Source organism: Canis aureus, chromosome 10, assembly GCF_053574225.1.
Source record: "Canis aureus isolate CA01 chromosome 10, VMU_Caureus_v.1.0, whole genome shotgun sequence".
Lineage (NCBI taxonomy): Eukaryota > Metazoa > Chordata > Mammalia > Carnivora > Canidae > Canis > Canis aureus.
In genome coordinates, this window is record NC_135620.1 from 69693384 (window position 1) to 69710547 (window position 17164).

Genomic DNA, 17164 nt, shown 5'->3' on the forward strand with positions numbered 1-17164 from the left:
CTCAGGGTTAAATCGCGGTCTTGTTACTACATCTCAAGGTTTCCTCCCTCCTCTGGCCTTTGGCTCAGGGACAGAACAGGTGCCAAGTCAGCCCCGGGGGGGCGGGAGGTCGGTCAGCTCCTGTGGGCTCGCCTTGGAAGCTGTGCTGTGACCGCGCTATCTGACCCACAGCAGATGTAGGAGAATTCTCTTCTCCAGGAGTGACCAGACCCTCAGGAGGGTCACAGGGGCTGCCCTGGGGGCTTGAGGTAGAGAGAAACGGGCAGGGGGCCCCTGCTCCCAAACCCCGACCTAGCACGCCTGGGGTCCCCCAAAGAACAGCGGGCAGCAGCTTCCCCAAGGGTCTGGGCAAATCCAGCCTTTCAAGTAGCCCTAACAGAGATAAGAGCCCTGTCCAGAGCACAGCCCTTCATGTGTGTCCTCACTGGTTCTGCAACTACCTGGGGAGAGCGGGTAATATTTTCTCTGTGGAGACTTGACATCCAGAGAGAGGAAGGTCGCCCAGTGGCAGACTTCGTACCTGAGCTCAAACCTTCCGAGACGACTTGTCCAGCACTTTTTTTTTTTTTTTTTGATTGTATACAATTTTCTTTATAAAGGTTGGGGTAGTTACCAACATACAGGACTTTGGCCAGAGTTCATAGGCAGAACGGCCCAGGAGTTAGGCCCTCCCTGGGGTTCCGGCTCTCCTAGTCTTAGGCTTACCCCTATCAGCGTGCTTGGTTTTTCTTCACAAACAGCCTTTTTCTCTAGGAGCAGAGGGAGTGATAGAAAAGCAGTGGCTTGGCCCCTAGCAATGGCCTGCAGTCTGGCACCCTGGAATTCACTCGTCTAGTTGGTGGGCGCTGATGAAGGGAGTGATGAAGTAGCCACCATTTGTTGATTACTTACCACGTGCCATGCCTTGTGTCAAGTACTTTTTCTTGTTTGCTCTCTCCCAAACCTTGCAGGCAGTTCCTGTTATCCCCACTGGGATATGGGAGTCTACCAGACAAGGGAGGTTTCTGGGGTGGTCTGAGTTGGTGGGGCTGGGGTGGTCAGGAAAGAGTGTCAAGGAGCTATGAGGCCCTATTACCTTAGCTCTGTCCTGATTTATTTATTTTTTATTTTTTAAAAATATTTTATTTATTTATTCATGAGAGACACACACAGAGAGAGAGAAACACACACACACAGGCAGAGGGATAAGCAGGCTCGATGCAGGGTGCCTGACATGGGACTGGATCCCGGGTCTCCAGGATCACAACCTGGGCTGAAGGCGGCACTAAACCACTGAGTCACCCGGGCTGCTCTCTGTCCTGATTTAAAGGTAAAAGTATATCTCATTGTTTTTTCCTCCTTGTTATCACTGTCAGATGGCTTCCTTGTTGAAAACTTAGTGGAAAGGAGAAAGCGAAGAATCACCTGTATTCTGACTCCTCAGAAAAGACCATTGTCAGTTAACATTTTTATACCCTTCCCGACTTATTTGTGAGTGTATGTGTAAGGGCGTGTTTAATTTGCAAAGAATCAAGGCCATATTGTATATACCGTTTTAGAATCCATTTCTTTTCCTTACTGGTATAGTGTGACTGTTTCCTAGCATCAGTTCATAGTCTTCTATTGAATTAATCATCCTGCCAGATCTGGGAAGTTGAGGAGTGTCCAGAACAGCAGGGAGTGGATTCCCCGCCCTGGCGTGGCCTCAGGGTTGGGTCGGATGGTTATCTGGAAAGGGTTGCTGCTTGAACCAGTGACTGTGACCTGAGTGTGCAGCAGGCAGGCAGGAGCCTTGTAGGGTGGGGAGCCTCCCGTTCTTATGTATGCAGTCTCCACTCAGATCTCTCTGAGGACACAGCTTGACACCGGACAGTTCTGCCCTGTTTTTCCTGCTTAAATTCTAATTTCCTTGACAAATGCTGCCCTTCTTTGAGGCTGTTGGTTTTCTTCATACATTGTGTGCCTTTTCTTGTCTGCTCATGAATGAAGATTCGTATTGGTGGTTACCAGACCTGGTCACTTTGCAGAAGCACCTGGCAAGTCTATTGAAAACAGATTCCTGGGGCGCCTGGGTGACATAGCAGTTGAGCATCCGACTCTTGGTTTTGGTCTTGGTTGTGATCTCAGGGTCGTGGGATCAAGCCCCCTTGTGGGGCTCTGAGCTCAGCATGGAGTCTGCTTATGACTCTCTCTCCCTTTGCCCCCCTGCTCTTGCACACTCTCTGTCTCTCAAAATAATAAATAAGTCTTTAAAAAAATGTCCCATAGATTCCTAGGATCTTCATAAGTCTAGGGTGGAGCCTGAGAATCTGTAATTGTAAGAAGCCACAGAAGTATTTTGATGATTAACCAGGTTTGGAAGCTATGGATTTAGTTAGCTTTGGTAGCCAGTGTGAACTCTCTTAACATGAAAGCCTTTGCTAAGTTTACCCCTTTGCTGGCTTTTTTCCAGCACGGCAGGTAGTCCCTGGTTTTTAGGAGTTGGCTTTGCCCTGGTAGGACCAGATGAAAGTGTTGCCAAGCTGATGGTTTACCAAGCAGTAACATTTATTTATTTATTTATTTATTTATTTATTTATTTATTTATGCATGTATTATTTTTAAAGATTTTATTTGTTTATTCACGAGAGACACACAGAGAGAGGCAGAGACACAGGCAGAGGGAGAAGCTGGCTCCATGCAGGGAGCCCAATGCGGGACTTGATCCCAGAACGCCCTGAGCCAAAAGCAGATGCTCAACCACTGAGCCACCCAGGCGCTCCCCCAAGCACAAACGTTTAAAGGGAGTTAAATTTCCAGGATCTCTGGAATTATAAAGAAACAAAATTGTTTTCCTTCCACAGAGAGTACTGTAGGCATATGTTGAGGTTTATGTAGTGTGTGTGTATGTATGTGGGCGTGTGTGTGTGTGTGTGTGTGTACAGGGGTCCAGTGCCTTGTCCCCTAGTAAGAAGCATGTTCAAGTAACATTAGTTGGCCACACACTGACTTCTTTTTTTTTTTTTTTTTAAAGATTTTATTTATTTATTCATGAGAGACACAGAGAGAAAGAGGCAGAGACACAGGCAGAGGGAGAAGCAGGCTCCATGCAGGGATCCTGACGTGGGACTTGATCCTGGATCCCTAGGATCACACCCTGGGCTGAAGGCGGCGCTAAACCGCTGGGCCACTGGGGCTACCCCACACACTGCCTTCTAAGGAAGTGTTCTGGCTGCAGGAGAGGGGAGTCTATAAACCAGGCCTAGAACCCAACTCCTCCAGGGATGACAAACGTGTTTTCTGTAGAACAGATGCCAGCCGGCTGCTGTGCAAGTTGGGCAGCGTGAAGCAGGGCCCTGAACTGGAGGCTGCGATCTGGCCTTGCCGGCTGCCCCTGACTGGCCTTGCTGCTCTGAGCCTGGGCTGGTCCCCAGGCTTGGCCAGAAAGCCCGTCCAGCGACTTCTCAGGAACCCATCACTTGCTGGTCGGGGCCCTCGGTATTTATTGTCATTCCTGTCATTTGGGGTCTGTTTGCGTGGGAGCTCTCAGAAATTCTCAGTTTCTGGCCTGTCAATAGCCCTTTTGTTCTCTTTTCCCATTCTGCTCAATTTTTTAAAAATCCTTTTTATTCAGAAAAGTGTCCCTCCCCCCCCCATAACATGCAGTTCAGTGACTTATCACAAAGTAAATACCTGCGTATGTAACTTGTACGGGGGGTGGGGGTGGGGAGTGGGAGGCGGTCAAGATGACCAATATCCAGAAGCCTCATGTTTGATGTTTGCAGTTTTCTTCTTTATCATTCAGCTCAAAATAGTTTCTTATTTTTATAGCCATACTTTCTCAAGTCTTTAGGTGATTTGGAATTGTGTTTCTTAATTTCCAAATAGTGGAGATTTTCTTTTCTTTTTTAAGAATTTTATTTATTTTCTCATGAGAGACACAGAGAGAGAGAGAGAGAGGCAGAGATACAGGCAGAGGGAGAAGCAGGCTCCCTGCGGGGAACCTGATGCGAGACTTGGTCCCAGAACCCTGGGATCATGACCTGAGCCACCCAGGGGTCCCAAGTTGTCAGTCTTTCTTTTATATATTTTGAAACAATAGAGCGTACAGATTTAGAATTACTGTCTTAGTAGAGAACTGAAACTTTTATTACTATGAAGCCTTCTCTTTATTTCTAGTGGAGAAAAGTAGGCCTTTCCTGATGTCAAAATAGCTTCCCAGCCTTTTGGTTAACAATGAATTTGCCTGGTGTACCTTTTTTCGTCTTATTTCCATCAGTCTTCCTGTTTCCTTCTGTTCTAGGTGTGCTGTGCCTCTTACAAATGGCAGGCACAGAGTTGTGTTTTTGCTGCATGATGCAGACCCAGGGTGATACCTTCCTTTGAAAAGATATTTGCTTCTGTCAGGGGCTTGAGGTCATTAGTGATCCGGGATAATGGTACTGTTAGGGATTGGGATCATCTGATGTTAGGCTGCAGTCCCTTGAGGGCCGTATTCCCTGCAGAGCAGCCCTGGAAGGTTCCAACCCCAAAGGACCCCACTCTTGACAGGCCCTGGTCTCCAACACCCGTTCCTCTCACCCTGTGAGACAGACAGAAACTCCGCCCAGCTTCTCAGCCTCCCTGTCATCTCTCTGGAATTTGAAAACACCCTAAGGAGAGAATTAGTCCAGAAAACATTAAACTTCATTCCACAGAATTCCCTCCTCCCAGAGCCTGCTCCCTAGTTCCTCTCTGTCCTGTTGTATCTCCAAGAAACTACTTCTAAATGTTTTGTCTGGCTCTTCTAGATTTCCTCAGTGGACCTGTCATCCTAGAAATAGAGGTTCCCTAATGGGTGTTTTCTAATTATTCTGAGTCGTTTTTTCTCTTTTCATCTCCTCTCCTTTCCTCCCTCCCTTCCATCCTTCCATCCACCCACCCACCTTGCACCCTTCCAATCCTCCATCATTCCATCCTTCCTTCCACTCTTCCACCCTTCCTTCAACCCTTCCATCATTCCATCCTTCCTTCCATCCTTCCCTACACTCTTCCACCCTTCCATCCTTGCTTCTACCCTTTCATCCTTCCATCCTTCCACTCTTCCATGCTTCCATTCTTCCTTCCACCCTTCCACCCTCCACCCATCCTTCTACCCTTCCACCCTTCCATCCTTCCTTCCACCCTTCCACTCTTCCATCCTTCCTTCTACCCTTCTGGCCTTCCATTCTTCCTTCCACCCTTCCAACCGTTTATCCTTCCTTCTACCCTTCCACCCTTCTACCTGTCCTTCCTCTCTTTCATCTTTCCTTCCATCCTTCCATCCTTCCAAACTTCCTCCCTCCCTTCTACCCTTCCACCCTTCCTTCCACCCTTCTACCTGTCCTTCCTCCCTTTCACCCTGCTATACCTGTCCTTCCTCCCTTCCATCCTTCCTTCCACCCATCCATACTTCCTTTTTTTTTTTTTTAAAGATTTTATTTATTTATGAGAGAGAGAGAGAGAGAGAGACAGACAGACAGGCAGAGGGAGAAGCAGGCTCCATGCAGGGAGCCCAATGTGGGACTCAATCCTGGGACTCCAGGATCACACCCTGAACTGAAAGCAGGTGCTAAACTGCTGAGCCATCCAGGGATCCCCTTCCTTCTACCCTTCCATCCTTCCATCCATCTTCCTTCCATCCTTCCTTCTACCCTTTCATCCTTCCTTTCACCCTTCCAAACTTCTTCCCTCCCTTCTATCTTTCCACCCTTCCACCCGTCCTTCTACCCTTCCACTCTTCCGTCCTTCCTTCCACCCTTCTAAACTTCCCCCCTCCCTTCCATCCTTCCATCCTTCCATTCTTCCACCCTTCCATCCTTCTTTCCACCCTTTCATCCTTCCTTCCACCCTTCCCCCCCCCCTTCTTCCCTCCATCCCTCCATCCTTCCATCTTTCATTCTACCCCTTTCATCTTTCCATCCTTCCCTCCACCTTTCCACCCTTCCATCCTTCCTTTTTCTTCCTTCCATCCTTCCTTTTGTCCTATCAGTGGGAATGTCTTCCATTTGCTGGGTGCTCCACGTGTATTCATTCTCAGTTTTATAAGAGGCCTGCCAGAACTGTATGGTTCTTCTTCTTTCCATTGTACAGATGAGGAAACGAAGGGGTAGTGATTCAGGATCATCAATGTGGAACCAGGATCCAAGCCAGGTCATACTGACTCTAAAACCCTCGGTTTGCTAATAATTCCTTCCGTGCTTCCTCCCTGGTGTTTTCCCAATTAGACTTGTTCTACTGGAAAACTTTGATAGTGAAAAAATAACACACTGTAAAACATAATGAAAAGAAATCATTGACTTCACAGTGTGGCTTGGAGCCATCAGCAAGGATGTAACAGGTGTTCATCATTGTAAAATAACATTTGACTATGGAGAAGTTTGTAGTATAAGATAGGTAAAGGTGGCAAGAGTCATTTCTAAATTGCAGCAAAACTGACAATTTTAAAATTAAAGTTGTTATAGTAAAATTTAAAAGAAAATCATAAAAGGCAGAATAATGTGAATTTTCTGTATGTTGTGTTTGTACATGAATAGGTATAAAAGAAAATCGTTTGCTCTGAGGTTGAAGCCTTTTCATGAATGTGCTGGGCTGTTCATGGGTTAACGTGAGACGATTCCAGATTTTGCAGTTGAATTGGTAATGAGTACAGTTTCAATCTATCAGAATTCTTTGTGGAGAAAATCAAGGATCTCACAAATGGAAAGTCTTTTGTTTCCTTAGTCATAATATACTGATTTATCTTAGAATTATATTTTCTTAACAGTTTTAAAAATTGAAGAATTGCCTCGGAGTTGATATCAGGTTTATGTTACCTGACTACAGAGGCAATCTGGAGACATATTCATTATCTGATGCTTCGTAGCAAAGTACCCCAATACCTATTGGCTTAAAAAGCCCAAACATTCATTATCTCCCAGTTTCTGTGAGTCAGGAATTTGGGAATGGCTTTGCTGGGTGGTTTTTGCTTGGGGTTTCTGCTGCCAAGATGTTAGCTGGCGAGAGCAATCTATTCCTGGAACTAAAAAACAGCTTGGGAAACCACATTAATATCAGGTTTCACAGGAAGTAGAGAGTCAGAAGAGAGGAGTCGCACTGACCCGTCATCATCTCTCTCCCACCACTGTAGCCCCCGATCCCCTGGGCTCTGCAGGCCTCCTTCTGCCAGCAGGCACCAGCATAAGTCAGGCTGTTTCTCCAAATGGAACTCAAGATTCTCCTTCTTCAAAGGAACAGACACTTGCAAGGTTCCACAGGTCTGCATCCCCAGAGCTGGATGGTTCCCAGCGCCCCTGCAGCATACCCTTTCTCCTGTAGAGGGCAGAAAGTGAAATCTGTAAATGTGTGAACCCCTCTCTGAGCCGTGTTCAGGCTGCCCTGTGGGTCAGGCAGCCCAGGATCGCAGAGGGAGGGGTGCCTGACAGCCGGTTGGCTCCTTCCCGCTCTCTTGCACACACAGCTTGAGGTACAGACCCATCTCCACAAATCAAGGGGGAATCTGTTGAGTGTTGGTGGCTGGTGAGGCTACATGGAGACCCAGCCTCCTTTGTACATTTGTCCTGACATCGTCCCCCTTTCTGTGGCTCTCAACACATGGTAGCTCCTAAATGGGGAATTGCTTTTGAGGTGAACTGGGTTTGGGGATGACTGCTGCTTCATAGCAGCCAGGCCATGAGACTCTCAAGAGATGTATCCTCTGCATACTCCAGGGTGACGTGAGCTCCCTCTAGGACATGTTCCTGCTGATCCCCGAGTCCAGCAGTGGTGTGCGGGCCCTCATCTTCTTTTTTTAAATTTATTTTATTATTTTATTTTTTTAATATTTTATTTATTGATACACACACACAGAGAGAGAGAGAGAGAGAGAGAGAGAGAGGCAGAGACATAGGCAGAGGGATAAGCAGGATCCATGCAGGGAACCCAACATGGGACTCGGGACTTGATCCTGGGTCTCCAGGATCACACACCCTGGGCTGCAGGCGGCGCTAAACCGCTGCACCACTGGGGCTGCCCTCTTTTTTTTTTTTTTTTTAAAGATTTATTTATTTATTTATTCATGAGAGACACACACACACACACACACAGAGAGAGAGAGAGAGACAGAGAGAGGCAGTGACACAGGCAGAGGGAGAAGCAGGCTCCATGCAGGGAGCCTGACGTGGGACTCGGGACTCAATCCTGGGTCTCCAGGATCACACACCCTGGGCTAAAGGCAACGCTAAACCACTGAGCCACCTGGGCTGCCTGGCCCGCCCGGCCCTCATCTTGCTTCATTTTCTGAGTATGTCTCTGCCTGGCTGTGTCCTGAGAGTCAGAATTTGTCTTCCTGTGGTCCTCTTATAACAAACAGAGTAAGGTCTGCCAGCTTGAATTTCTTTTGCTGGTTTCCATGCCCTTTTATCTACAGGACCCAGTGAGTCTGAACCCCCCTAGGTCTCATGCCAGCAAAGTCTGGATTCAGTGCCTTCCCTGTGCCTTCTGAGGCTCACTGTCACCCAGGATTTTTCCTGTCACGTGTGTCCCTGTCTGTTCTCCCTTTGTCTCTGGGCCCTGGCTCCCATGCACTTCTACAGCCTCTCTGGGTCCCCGTCACCACCTCCCTGTGCAGACAGAGTGCTCAACCACAGCTCAGTGGGACTTGGGGGGGGATGGGTGTGCCCTCTCCAGGGCCCCTGAATACCCTGGTGAGAATGGCTTCAGGCCCTGTGGCCTGGACATTCCTGGTACTGTCATAGGCCACTTGCTGGACCTGGGCAGAAAGCAGGGATAGTGACCAGATCAGAGATTCCAGGGATGGGTTTTTCAGATTGGCTGAAGGCCCCAGGGTTTCAGCCTGACTTCCCCTCTACCCCGTGGTTTATTTCTTGAGACTTGGGACGTTTCTTTGAGCCTGCCCTCTTTTTGGGTTCTGAAGCAAAGCTATGGCACCTTGTCCTGTGCCTGATGGCTCCCTCTGCTTCCAAGCCCCAGGGTTGCATCGGCAGGTACGGTGGTGTCCATTAATGGCTCTAGAAGACCGGGTCGGTGTACACACAAGAGTGCTGGAGTTGGGACAGCATCTGGTCTCCCATTCTAGCCTGCCTTACTTGGGTCATTCTGGGTCCAGGGCAAGTCACCTTTCATATCTGGGCATGACTGTTCTGGCTCCCAGTCGAGGAGGCTGGGCAAGATGACTTCAGGGCCCTTGAGACACATTGATTTGATGGAAGGGGCTAAGTGGGGGAGGCAGAAGGAACAGGTGTGGCTGAGTGGGCTAGGGGTGAGTAGGGGCAAAATTCTTCATTTTGCCCTTATCTGTGAGCCCACTGTTGGGCTGGAGGAGGGTGTGTGCTGCACTGGGGGCCTGAACCTCGGCTGTGGGGCTTGGTTTCTCTGCTGTAACAGGATAGAGGGCACGCTTGCCATCCCTGAGGAGGCCTGCAAGGGGTGCTGGGCAGTCTCCTCTGACTTCTGAGTCAGTCTTTACTCCAGGCCTGTCCTGTGCTCCAGCTACACTTTTGGCCTTGGCCATGGCCCTCCAAGTCACACTGGGCTGTGAGTTCCCTGTGGGTGGGCACCGGGCCATTCAGATCTGTCCTTTCTGACTCAGCGCCCCCCATGCAGGTACCTGGCTAATGTTTGTCGAATGGAACCAACGGCCATTTGTGCTGGGAGATTTCTCCATCCTGATTTCTGTAAATGGGTTGTTGGTAGGTGATGGTGTTGCTCAGCACAGTGGCTCCCGCAGCTTCGGAAAGCCAGATATGTTCAGGCCAAAGCTGCCTTTGCACTGGTGATAGTTTCAGAAGAAACGTTTAGGGTTAAACACAGTGGCCTTTGGGTTGATGAGATGGGATCTGTGACTGCTGGCCACTTCTGTCTGTTTCAAAGCCTTTTCCTACTTGACACTGGATCCAGCGTAGTTTTTGTAGGAGATTTCTCAGCTCGAGGGAGCCCCAAAGTGGTAATCGCTCAGATCTTGAGCTAATAATACCATGGATTCTCTTGGTGTCTTTCATCCAATGACCTCCTCACCCTGCAGTGTTATCTGCAAGTGCAGACACCCCTGTTATTAGCTCCACCTCACAGCTGGGGACAAGGTGTCTCTGAGAGAGAGGAGAGTAGTTGGTACTGGAACAAGAACAGGCCTCTGGGCTTCTGAGATCTGTGTCCTGGGCAGGAGAGCAGTAGGAGTTTCTGATGAACGAGGGTTTGCTGGAATCTGGGTTATTTGGGTTTGCAGTTTAAACACCCCCAAAATGTGAGAGGCAAGTGGTTTCTAGGCCCCAGAGGTTAGGGAACTGCTCAGAATTTCCTTCCTTTCTGTTCTCCAAACCTTGCCTGGCCTTTCTCCAGCCAGCAGCGAAGCACAAGCCCCAGCCCCAGTCCCAGTTTCATGGGGCATGTCCAGAGATAAACATTTGGGATGTTGAGGAGATGTCTCACTGTGCCTGCCAGGAGGAGTGGTGATCTAAGAGGACACAGCCCGGAGATTGACAGTAGAACCATGTCTGGGCAATACAGGTTACTGAGAGGCCACTTCTGGCTCAATATAAGATGGAACATTGAACAATCAGAGCTATCACAAAAGAAAAAGCGTTCCCATTACAGGAAGTGAGATCCCCGTCACCAGAGGTGATCAAGCAGAGGCTGAGGACTGTAAGACAGGGTTGTCATGGATGCAAGGGCTTTCCGGTTGATGTGTGGAGTTGCTGCAGGCTGAGAGGGCCTGCCCTGTCCTCCTTGCCTCCCCAGTACGTGTTCACCAGGTGGATTGAGTTCATTGGCTTCTTGAGGTTCCAGGAAGAGTCCAGTGGACTGAGGAAAAATTGTCAACATGTCAGTGAAGGAGAGAAGCATGATCCTTCTGTCCATGCTGAAGGGCCCACTGGGCATCTGTGAGGAAGACTTGATGTTTTATTTTGTTTTGATATTGTCTTTAAAAAAATTAGAAAACCCAGGGGGAAAACTGACTCCTCATTCTTCACCTGCTTTCCAGCCCTGGCCCTTCCATTATGGTTACATTTACTCCTCCTTTCGTCTCTTCCTTCTCTCTCCCACTGCCCTTCCGTTCTTTTTTCATTTCCTCTTCTTATTTTTAATTTTTATTTTTAAAAAGATTTCTTAATTAATTAATTTGGAGCTAGAGTGAGAGAGCAGAGGGAGAGGGAGAGAGAATCTCAAGCAGACTCCCCACTGAGCGTGGAGCCTGACTTGGGGCTCCATCTTACGACCCTGAGGTCATGACCTGAGCCAAAATCCAGAGTCAGATGCTTAACCAAATGAGCCACCCAGGTGCCCCCACTTCTTATTTTTAATTATAGAAGTGCTATAGTTCATAAAATTTGTGTTGTTGAAACAAGTGATAAAGTCCTCTTGACTTCCCTCCCTCCAATTCTAGAGGTGATCTTTGTTTTTCATTTGGCATCACGCACGCACACACATGCACACAGAAATATATAATATGTGTATTGTTCTGCAATTTGCTTGTTTCTCTTAAAAACTTATTGCAACAATCTTCCCCTGTCAGGACATACAGAGCTCCCCCATTTTTTTGCAATAGCCCCTATTATTCCAAGCACAGCCAGAGATGGCTCATTTAACCATTTTTATATTGATGGACATTTCAGGTGTTTCCAATTTGTCCTTATTTTAAACGCACTGGAGCACCAGCCTTATGTAGTTTTTGTCCATAATAGTTACCTGGGAGAAGAATTGCCAAGTTGAAGGACATGCACAATTAAATTCTAATAGCTAGGGCACCTGGGTGGCTCAGTGGTTGAGCATCTGGTCGTGATCCCTGGGTCCCGGGATCGAGCCCCACATCGGGCTCCCCATAGGGAGCCTGCTTCTCCCTTTGCTTGGGTCTCTGCCTCTCTCTCTGGCTCTCATGAATAAATAAATAAAATCTTAAAAAAAAATTCTAATAGATATTGTCAGAACTTACCCTCCATTATACTTCTCACAGGGTCTGAGAGTATGTGTTTTCTTACATTTTTAGCCAACATTTGACATTATCTTTTTTTAAAAAAAGATTTTATTTTATTATTATTATTGTTTTTTAAGTAGGATACATGCCCAGTGTAGAGCCCAGTGCAGGACCTGAACTCCGTCTCTGGAGATCAAGACCTGAACTGAGATCACGAGTCAGAAGCCCAACCGACTGAGCCATCCAGGCGCCCCTAAAGATTTTATTTTTAAGTAATCTCTGCACCCAACGTGGGGCTTGAATTTACAAACGAGACCAAGAGTCGCCTGCTCTACCAACTGCGCCAGCCAGGAGGCCCAACATTATCTGTTTTTTAAATGATCTGTCAAGCACATTGATAGAAAATGGTATTTTTTAAAAAAGATTTTATTTATTTATTCATGAGAGACGCAGAGAGAGAGAGAGAGAGAGAGAGAGAGAGGGGGAGACACAGGCAGAGGGAGAAGCAGGCTCCTTGAGAGGAGTCCGATGTAGGACTCGATCCCAGGACCCTTGAGCCAAAGGCAGACCTCAACCACTGAGCCACCCAGACATCCCAGAAAATGGCATTTTATGTTATCTTACATGTCCCAGATCTCTTTGAGGGCGAGCCTCTTCTTGTACATTTATTGGCTGTTTTGGCTTCTCTGAATTTCCAATGTATGACCTTTGTCTATTTTTCTATTTTGTTGTCTCATGACTTTATGATACCTTTCATTGTAATGGACATTTAAAAATCATATGGAGTCAGAGTTGTCTATCTTTTCCCTTGGTGCTTCTGCATTTTGTGTCTTGCTAAGAAGGCCTTTTTCCAAGCTTATAGACATGCTCAGAGGCTTTCCAGCGTGCTCTAGTCCGGGGCTCCTCAACCTTTAATGGACCTGTGCCTCCCTGGGGATCCAGTCAAATTGCAGATTCTGGTTCAGTATGCCTGGGGTGGGGCCTGTGATTCTGCATTTCTGAGCGTCACCCAGATGCTTCTGATGCTGGTGGTTCTCGAACCACACTTGGGTAGTGTGGCTCTATGCCAACGGTTGGTTTCTCTTTCGGGACATTGGAATTCTGCGGGATGGTCCGGGATGGTAGCACGGACTCTGAAGGAGCTCTCTGGCCACGCCTGATCTCTTTGCCTTTGGTTTTCCCCCAAATCATCTGTCGTTTTGTCCTTGTGTTGTGACTGCCTTTCCAGAACACAGCTAGCTGTCAGTCACAGTGGAGGGCTTGTCCTGACCTCCCCTTGGGCCCCTGTGGACTCCCAACCAAGGCCCAGGATCCTTGACTCTCCCATCTGGGCTCGTTGTGATGTGGTTGCAACAACTTTTCCAGATGTCCCACAGAGAGAGCTCTCCAGCGTTAACCTAGGCTGCCTTATAAAGTAATGAGCTCCCCATCACCAGAGAGGGTGTAAGCCCAGGGTGGAGAACCACTGCTGGAGGTATTGCAGAAGGGACTCTCGTTGCGACAAGGCTAAGTGGCTTCTGAGCTGCCTTGCAGCCCAGAGACTGGATGGATCTTTGAATCACTTTCCATGAACAGAAGACCATTCTCATCGCTGCTACCCCATCTTTCACCCAACAAGGAGATGAGTTGACGTTTCTTTTTTTTTTTTTTTTAAAGATTTTATTTATTTATTCATGAGAGACACAGAGAGAGAGAGAGAGGCAGAGACACAGGCAGAGGGAGAAGCAGGCTCCATGTAGGGAGCCTGATGTGGGACTTGATCCCAGGTCTCCAGGATCAGGCCCTGGGCTGAAGGCGGTGCTCAACCGCTAAGCCACCCAGGCTGCCTGGTGATGTTGTTTCTGTTGTTTCCTTAGGTCAGCTGAAGCTGTCGATCGATGCCCGGGACCGGGTTCTGCTGCTCCACAGTGAGTATGAGGCCAGGCGAGGAAGGTCCTCTGTGCCACTCAGAGGATTTTGCACTTTACCTGTCCATTTATGCATTTGTCTGTCCTTTCACCCAGCACAAAAGTAGTTACTGAGCTCCTGCCATGGCCTTCGCTGCCTGGACCCTTCTGTTTGGCCCTGTAGGCCCTGCCCAGCTTTCCAGCCTGAGTGGTTCTTGCTGTTGGAGTCTCCCTGTGCCCTCTTTCCTGTCCTGTTATGTGCACCCCCTTGAGAGCATCATGCTTGCTCATGCCTCTGTGCCTTTGCACGTGCTATTTCTTGTGTCTGGAGTCACCTGTCTTCTTTTTGAATTCCTTTTGAAAAATAACCCTCCCTCCCTCTGATTTTGTAAGAAACATGCCTGCCTTCATCATCATTAAGACTCAGGAAGGAAGGCTCATTTGGCTTCATTTTTTCCCCCTCCAAGAATTACCCCCTGACCTACCTAAGTGCGTTGTGTCCTTTTCTGTGTCCTTGTCACAGCCCTGACTACACAGTGTCATTCTGGTCTATACAGGGAGTGCAGTGGGGCAGCAGCCATGTCTGCTCCACCTGCACTGGGGCCAGGGAGACCCAGGGTTTCCTCAGGCCAGGAGTCTGCCCCCCATGACCACGCCCTCGAGAGGAAGGATGCACACAGGAACAGTAGCTAGGACACCAGGCAGAGTAGACCAGCAGGCGCCTGGGGTCCTCCGGTCCTGGCCTTGGGGGGGCCCAAGGTGAAGTTCCCAAGGACCAGCAGAGGGGGGTTCTTTGCCAGCCAGAGCCTGACTCCAGCTGTGCAAACAGATTTTGCAAAATGCATCTTGGCCTCCACCACTTCATTTGTCCTGCACAGTTTGCTTTGGCTTCACCCCAGTCTTAGGGCTCTTCATCCCTTCCAGCCTGTTCTCTCTCTCCTTTGGCTTTCATAGGCTTCACGCCTCAGACTACGGGAGCCCCGTCCAAGCCAGGTCCAAGCCAAACCCTAGGGCTCAATCCAAACTGGACAGAAAAGAAAATAGCAAAGAGGCTCTGCTTCTGTCAGGCCTGCTGTCTGATTCCTGCAGACCTCAGGCAAATGGGCTGTGCTCACGTTCAGGAGCAGGCTTGCACCTCACCTCCCACCCACCCCTTGCTTTTTTTTTTTTTTTTTTTTTTTTATTATTATTTTTTGTCTAGCCAGCCTTCCTTGAGCAGTTAGTTACTTGCTTGCCAGGCACTCTGCTCAGCACTGTAGACACATTATCTCATTTAACCGGCACAACTACCATGCGAAGTGAATGTTGTGGTCACTAACCCATTATTATCACTTCTCCATTGAAAAAATAGCAAATTCAGTTGCAGAGAAGCAAAACCACTTGCTCAAGCTCTCATGTCTAGTAAGTGGTGGAGCTGGCATGTGTGCTGGTCTGTGAACCCGGGGCCCTAGGCCATCTCTGGACCCAGGCTTTTACCTGCTGTGCTCTGCTGTCCACCAGCCACAGCGCAGCTGACAGGGCAGGGTAAGTTCTCTAGCCTGGCTTCTCCATCCCAGGAGGCAGCCTCATGTGGAGGAAGGAACAGTGGACTAGGAGTCAGGAGATAGGGATCCAAACCCAGCTCTGTCATCCCCATTGGTCTGATTGCTCTGTGGCTTTGGGCAAATTTCTTACTATCTCTGGGTCCCCCATTAGTCTCATCTTTCCCATTAAATGAGGGGTTAAACTTAATAAATTTGCTGTTCTCTTTCAGTTGTAAGTTTCAAGGAATCGAATGTACCCTAGAATGGCTCAGTGAGGGTGCTGCCTGCATGTGGGAAATGGTGGGAATGAACTAGATCAGAGGGGGGTTAATAGCCAATGGCTGTTAGACACATTAGGGACTAGTGATAATCCTTCCCACCCATCTACCCACCCCAACATTTTCATTCTTTGTTTAGTCATAGAAGGCAAAGGCCTGATGAGCAGAGAGCCTGGCATCTGTGATCCCTACGTGAAGGTATATGATGGGCTGGAGGTGGGGATGGGGATGCTTGGGATCGGGGGGAGTGAGGGGCCATGGCACAAGACTGTGCCCCAGGGTCTCAGCACATCTGTGGGCCTGGGGCCATTCGAAGTGGCAAGGACTGCCTCATTATTTGGTCAGTAGGCATTTTTTAGGTCCTGTGATGAGATGCTAGCTAGGACAGGCTCCTCCCTTAGCCCAGCTTGGTCCCTAAGGCTTCTTGCAAGAGCTGGAATCTTATGGGTGAGCATAGCGAACGTGTGGGTGATGGAAACCCACAGATAATCCCAAGCCCTCTCTTGAAAAGCAATATTTTCACCCCTCTCCCTGGCAAAACCAGAAGCAAGGTGGCCAGTTTTGGATGGTAGAGGGGAGGGACTGTCTCTGAGGACTGCAAGATCCATCAGAGTGGGGGGGCCCCTGCTATGAAGACAGAGGCCCCACAGGGCAGAGGGCCTACTTCTGGCCACGACCAAAGGCCTGGCACCTCCCAGAGTGTGGCAGCTGGGATGCCAGGTGCAAGCCCTGATGCACCCCTCTCTACCCTCCCCAAAGTCCTCAGGCTGGTCAGAGGCCACTGTGGGCAAGGACTTGGTTAGGAGCAGGGCAGGAGCAGAGGCCTGGGAAGAGCAGCTTGCAGGCCAGAACACAGATTTGGGGCCTTAGCAGAGGCTGACCTGAGCCTCTGGTGAAGGAAGCACCCAGCAGTGGTGGGGAACTGAGGGGAGAGGTGGGTGCTGAGAGGAAGAGCAGAGGTGGCTTAGCTGCACCCCATCTACAGCTGGGCCCGTGGCTGCCTTGGTGGTGTCGCCTGCTGCGGGGCCCTGTCTGGGCATCTGACTCCGGTGCCTCGGCCCGGGCTTCTGTTTGTTTCTGGAGTCTGAGGACTGCACTCTGTCCTCTGTGGAGGCCGGTGTGAAGGCCACCCGGGAAGCCTTTGACCTGGGGGATGGGCAGCATCAGCTGTTGGGCTTGGGGGATTCCGCAGCTGAGAGTCATCATCTCTTGCTTACTTTTCTCCAATTCAAGATTTCTTTGATCCCAGAAGATAATCGACTACGTCGCCAGAAGACGCAGACGGTCCCAGACTGCAGAGAGCCAGTCTTCCACGAGCACTTCTTTTTGTAAGAGTCTGGGGCAGCCAGGCCCTCCAGGGGAGAGGGAAGGAATGTTTATCTGGAAACAACTCTGTTTGCCAAATCTAGAAGTAGATCTAAGCAGAAAAACAGTGACTTCTAAAGGATGTCTGTGTTTTCTCGTTCACTGGGGTCCTTGCATCCCTGGCACCGGGCCCAGCAGCGAGGTCCGTGGTGATAAGATATCGCTTGGCTGGTTCTCCCAACCAAAGTGCCCAGCCTGAGGCTGATGGCCCCTGACCAGTAGGGATTT

The 17164-nt window shown here is 49.1% G+C and overlaps 1 protein-coding gene across 5 annotated transcripts in view; it reads left to right on the forward strand.

Annotated features, from left to right (window-relative positions):
• The window catches only part of RGS3 (regulator of G protein signaling 3), a 137607-nt gene that overhangs the window by 18499 nt on the left and 101944 nt on the right, over window positions 1–17164 (forward strand). For all 5 annotated transcript variants that reach the window (XM_077913013.1, XM_077913011.1, XM_077913018.1 and 2 more), the window contains 3 exons: window positions 13741–13791; window positions 15711–15769; window positions 16805–16899. In XM_077913013.1, coding sequence (XP_077769139.1) covers window positions 13741–13791; window positions 15711–15769; window positions 16805–16899 — 205 coding nt within the window. The remainder of the gene's footprint in view (window positions 1–13740; window positions 13792–15710; window positions 15770–16804; window positions 16900–17164) is intronic.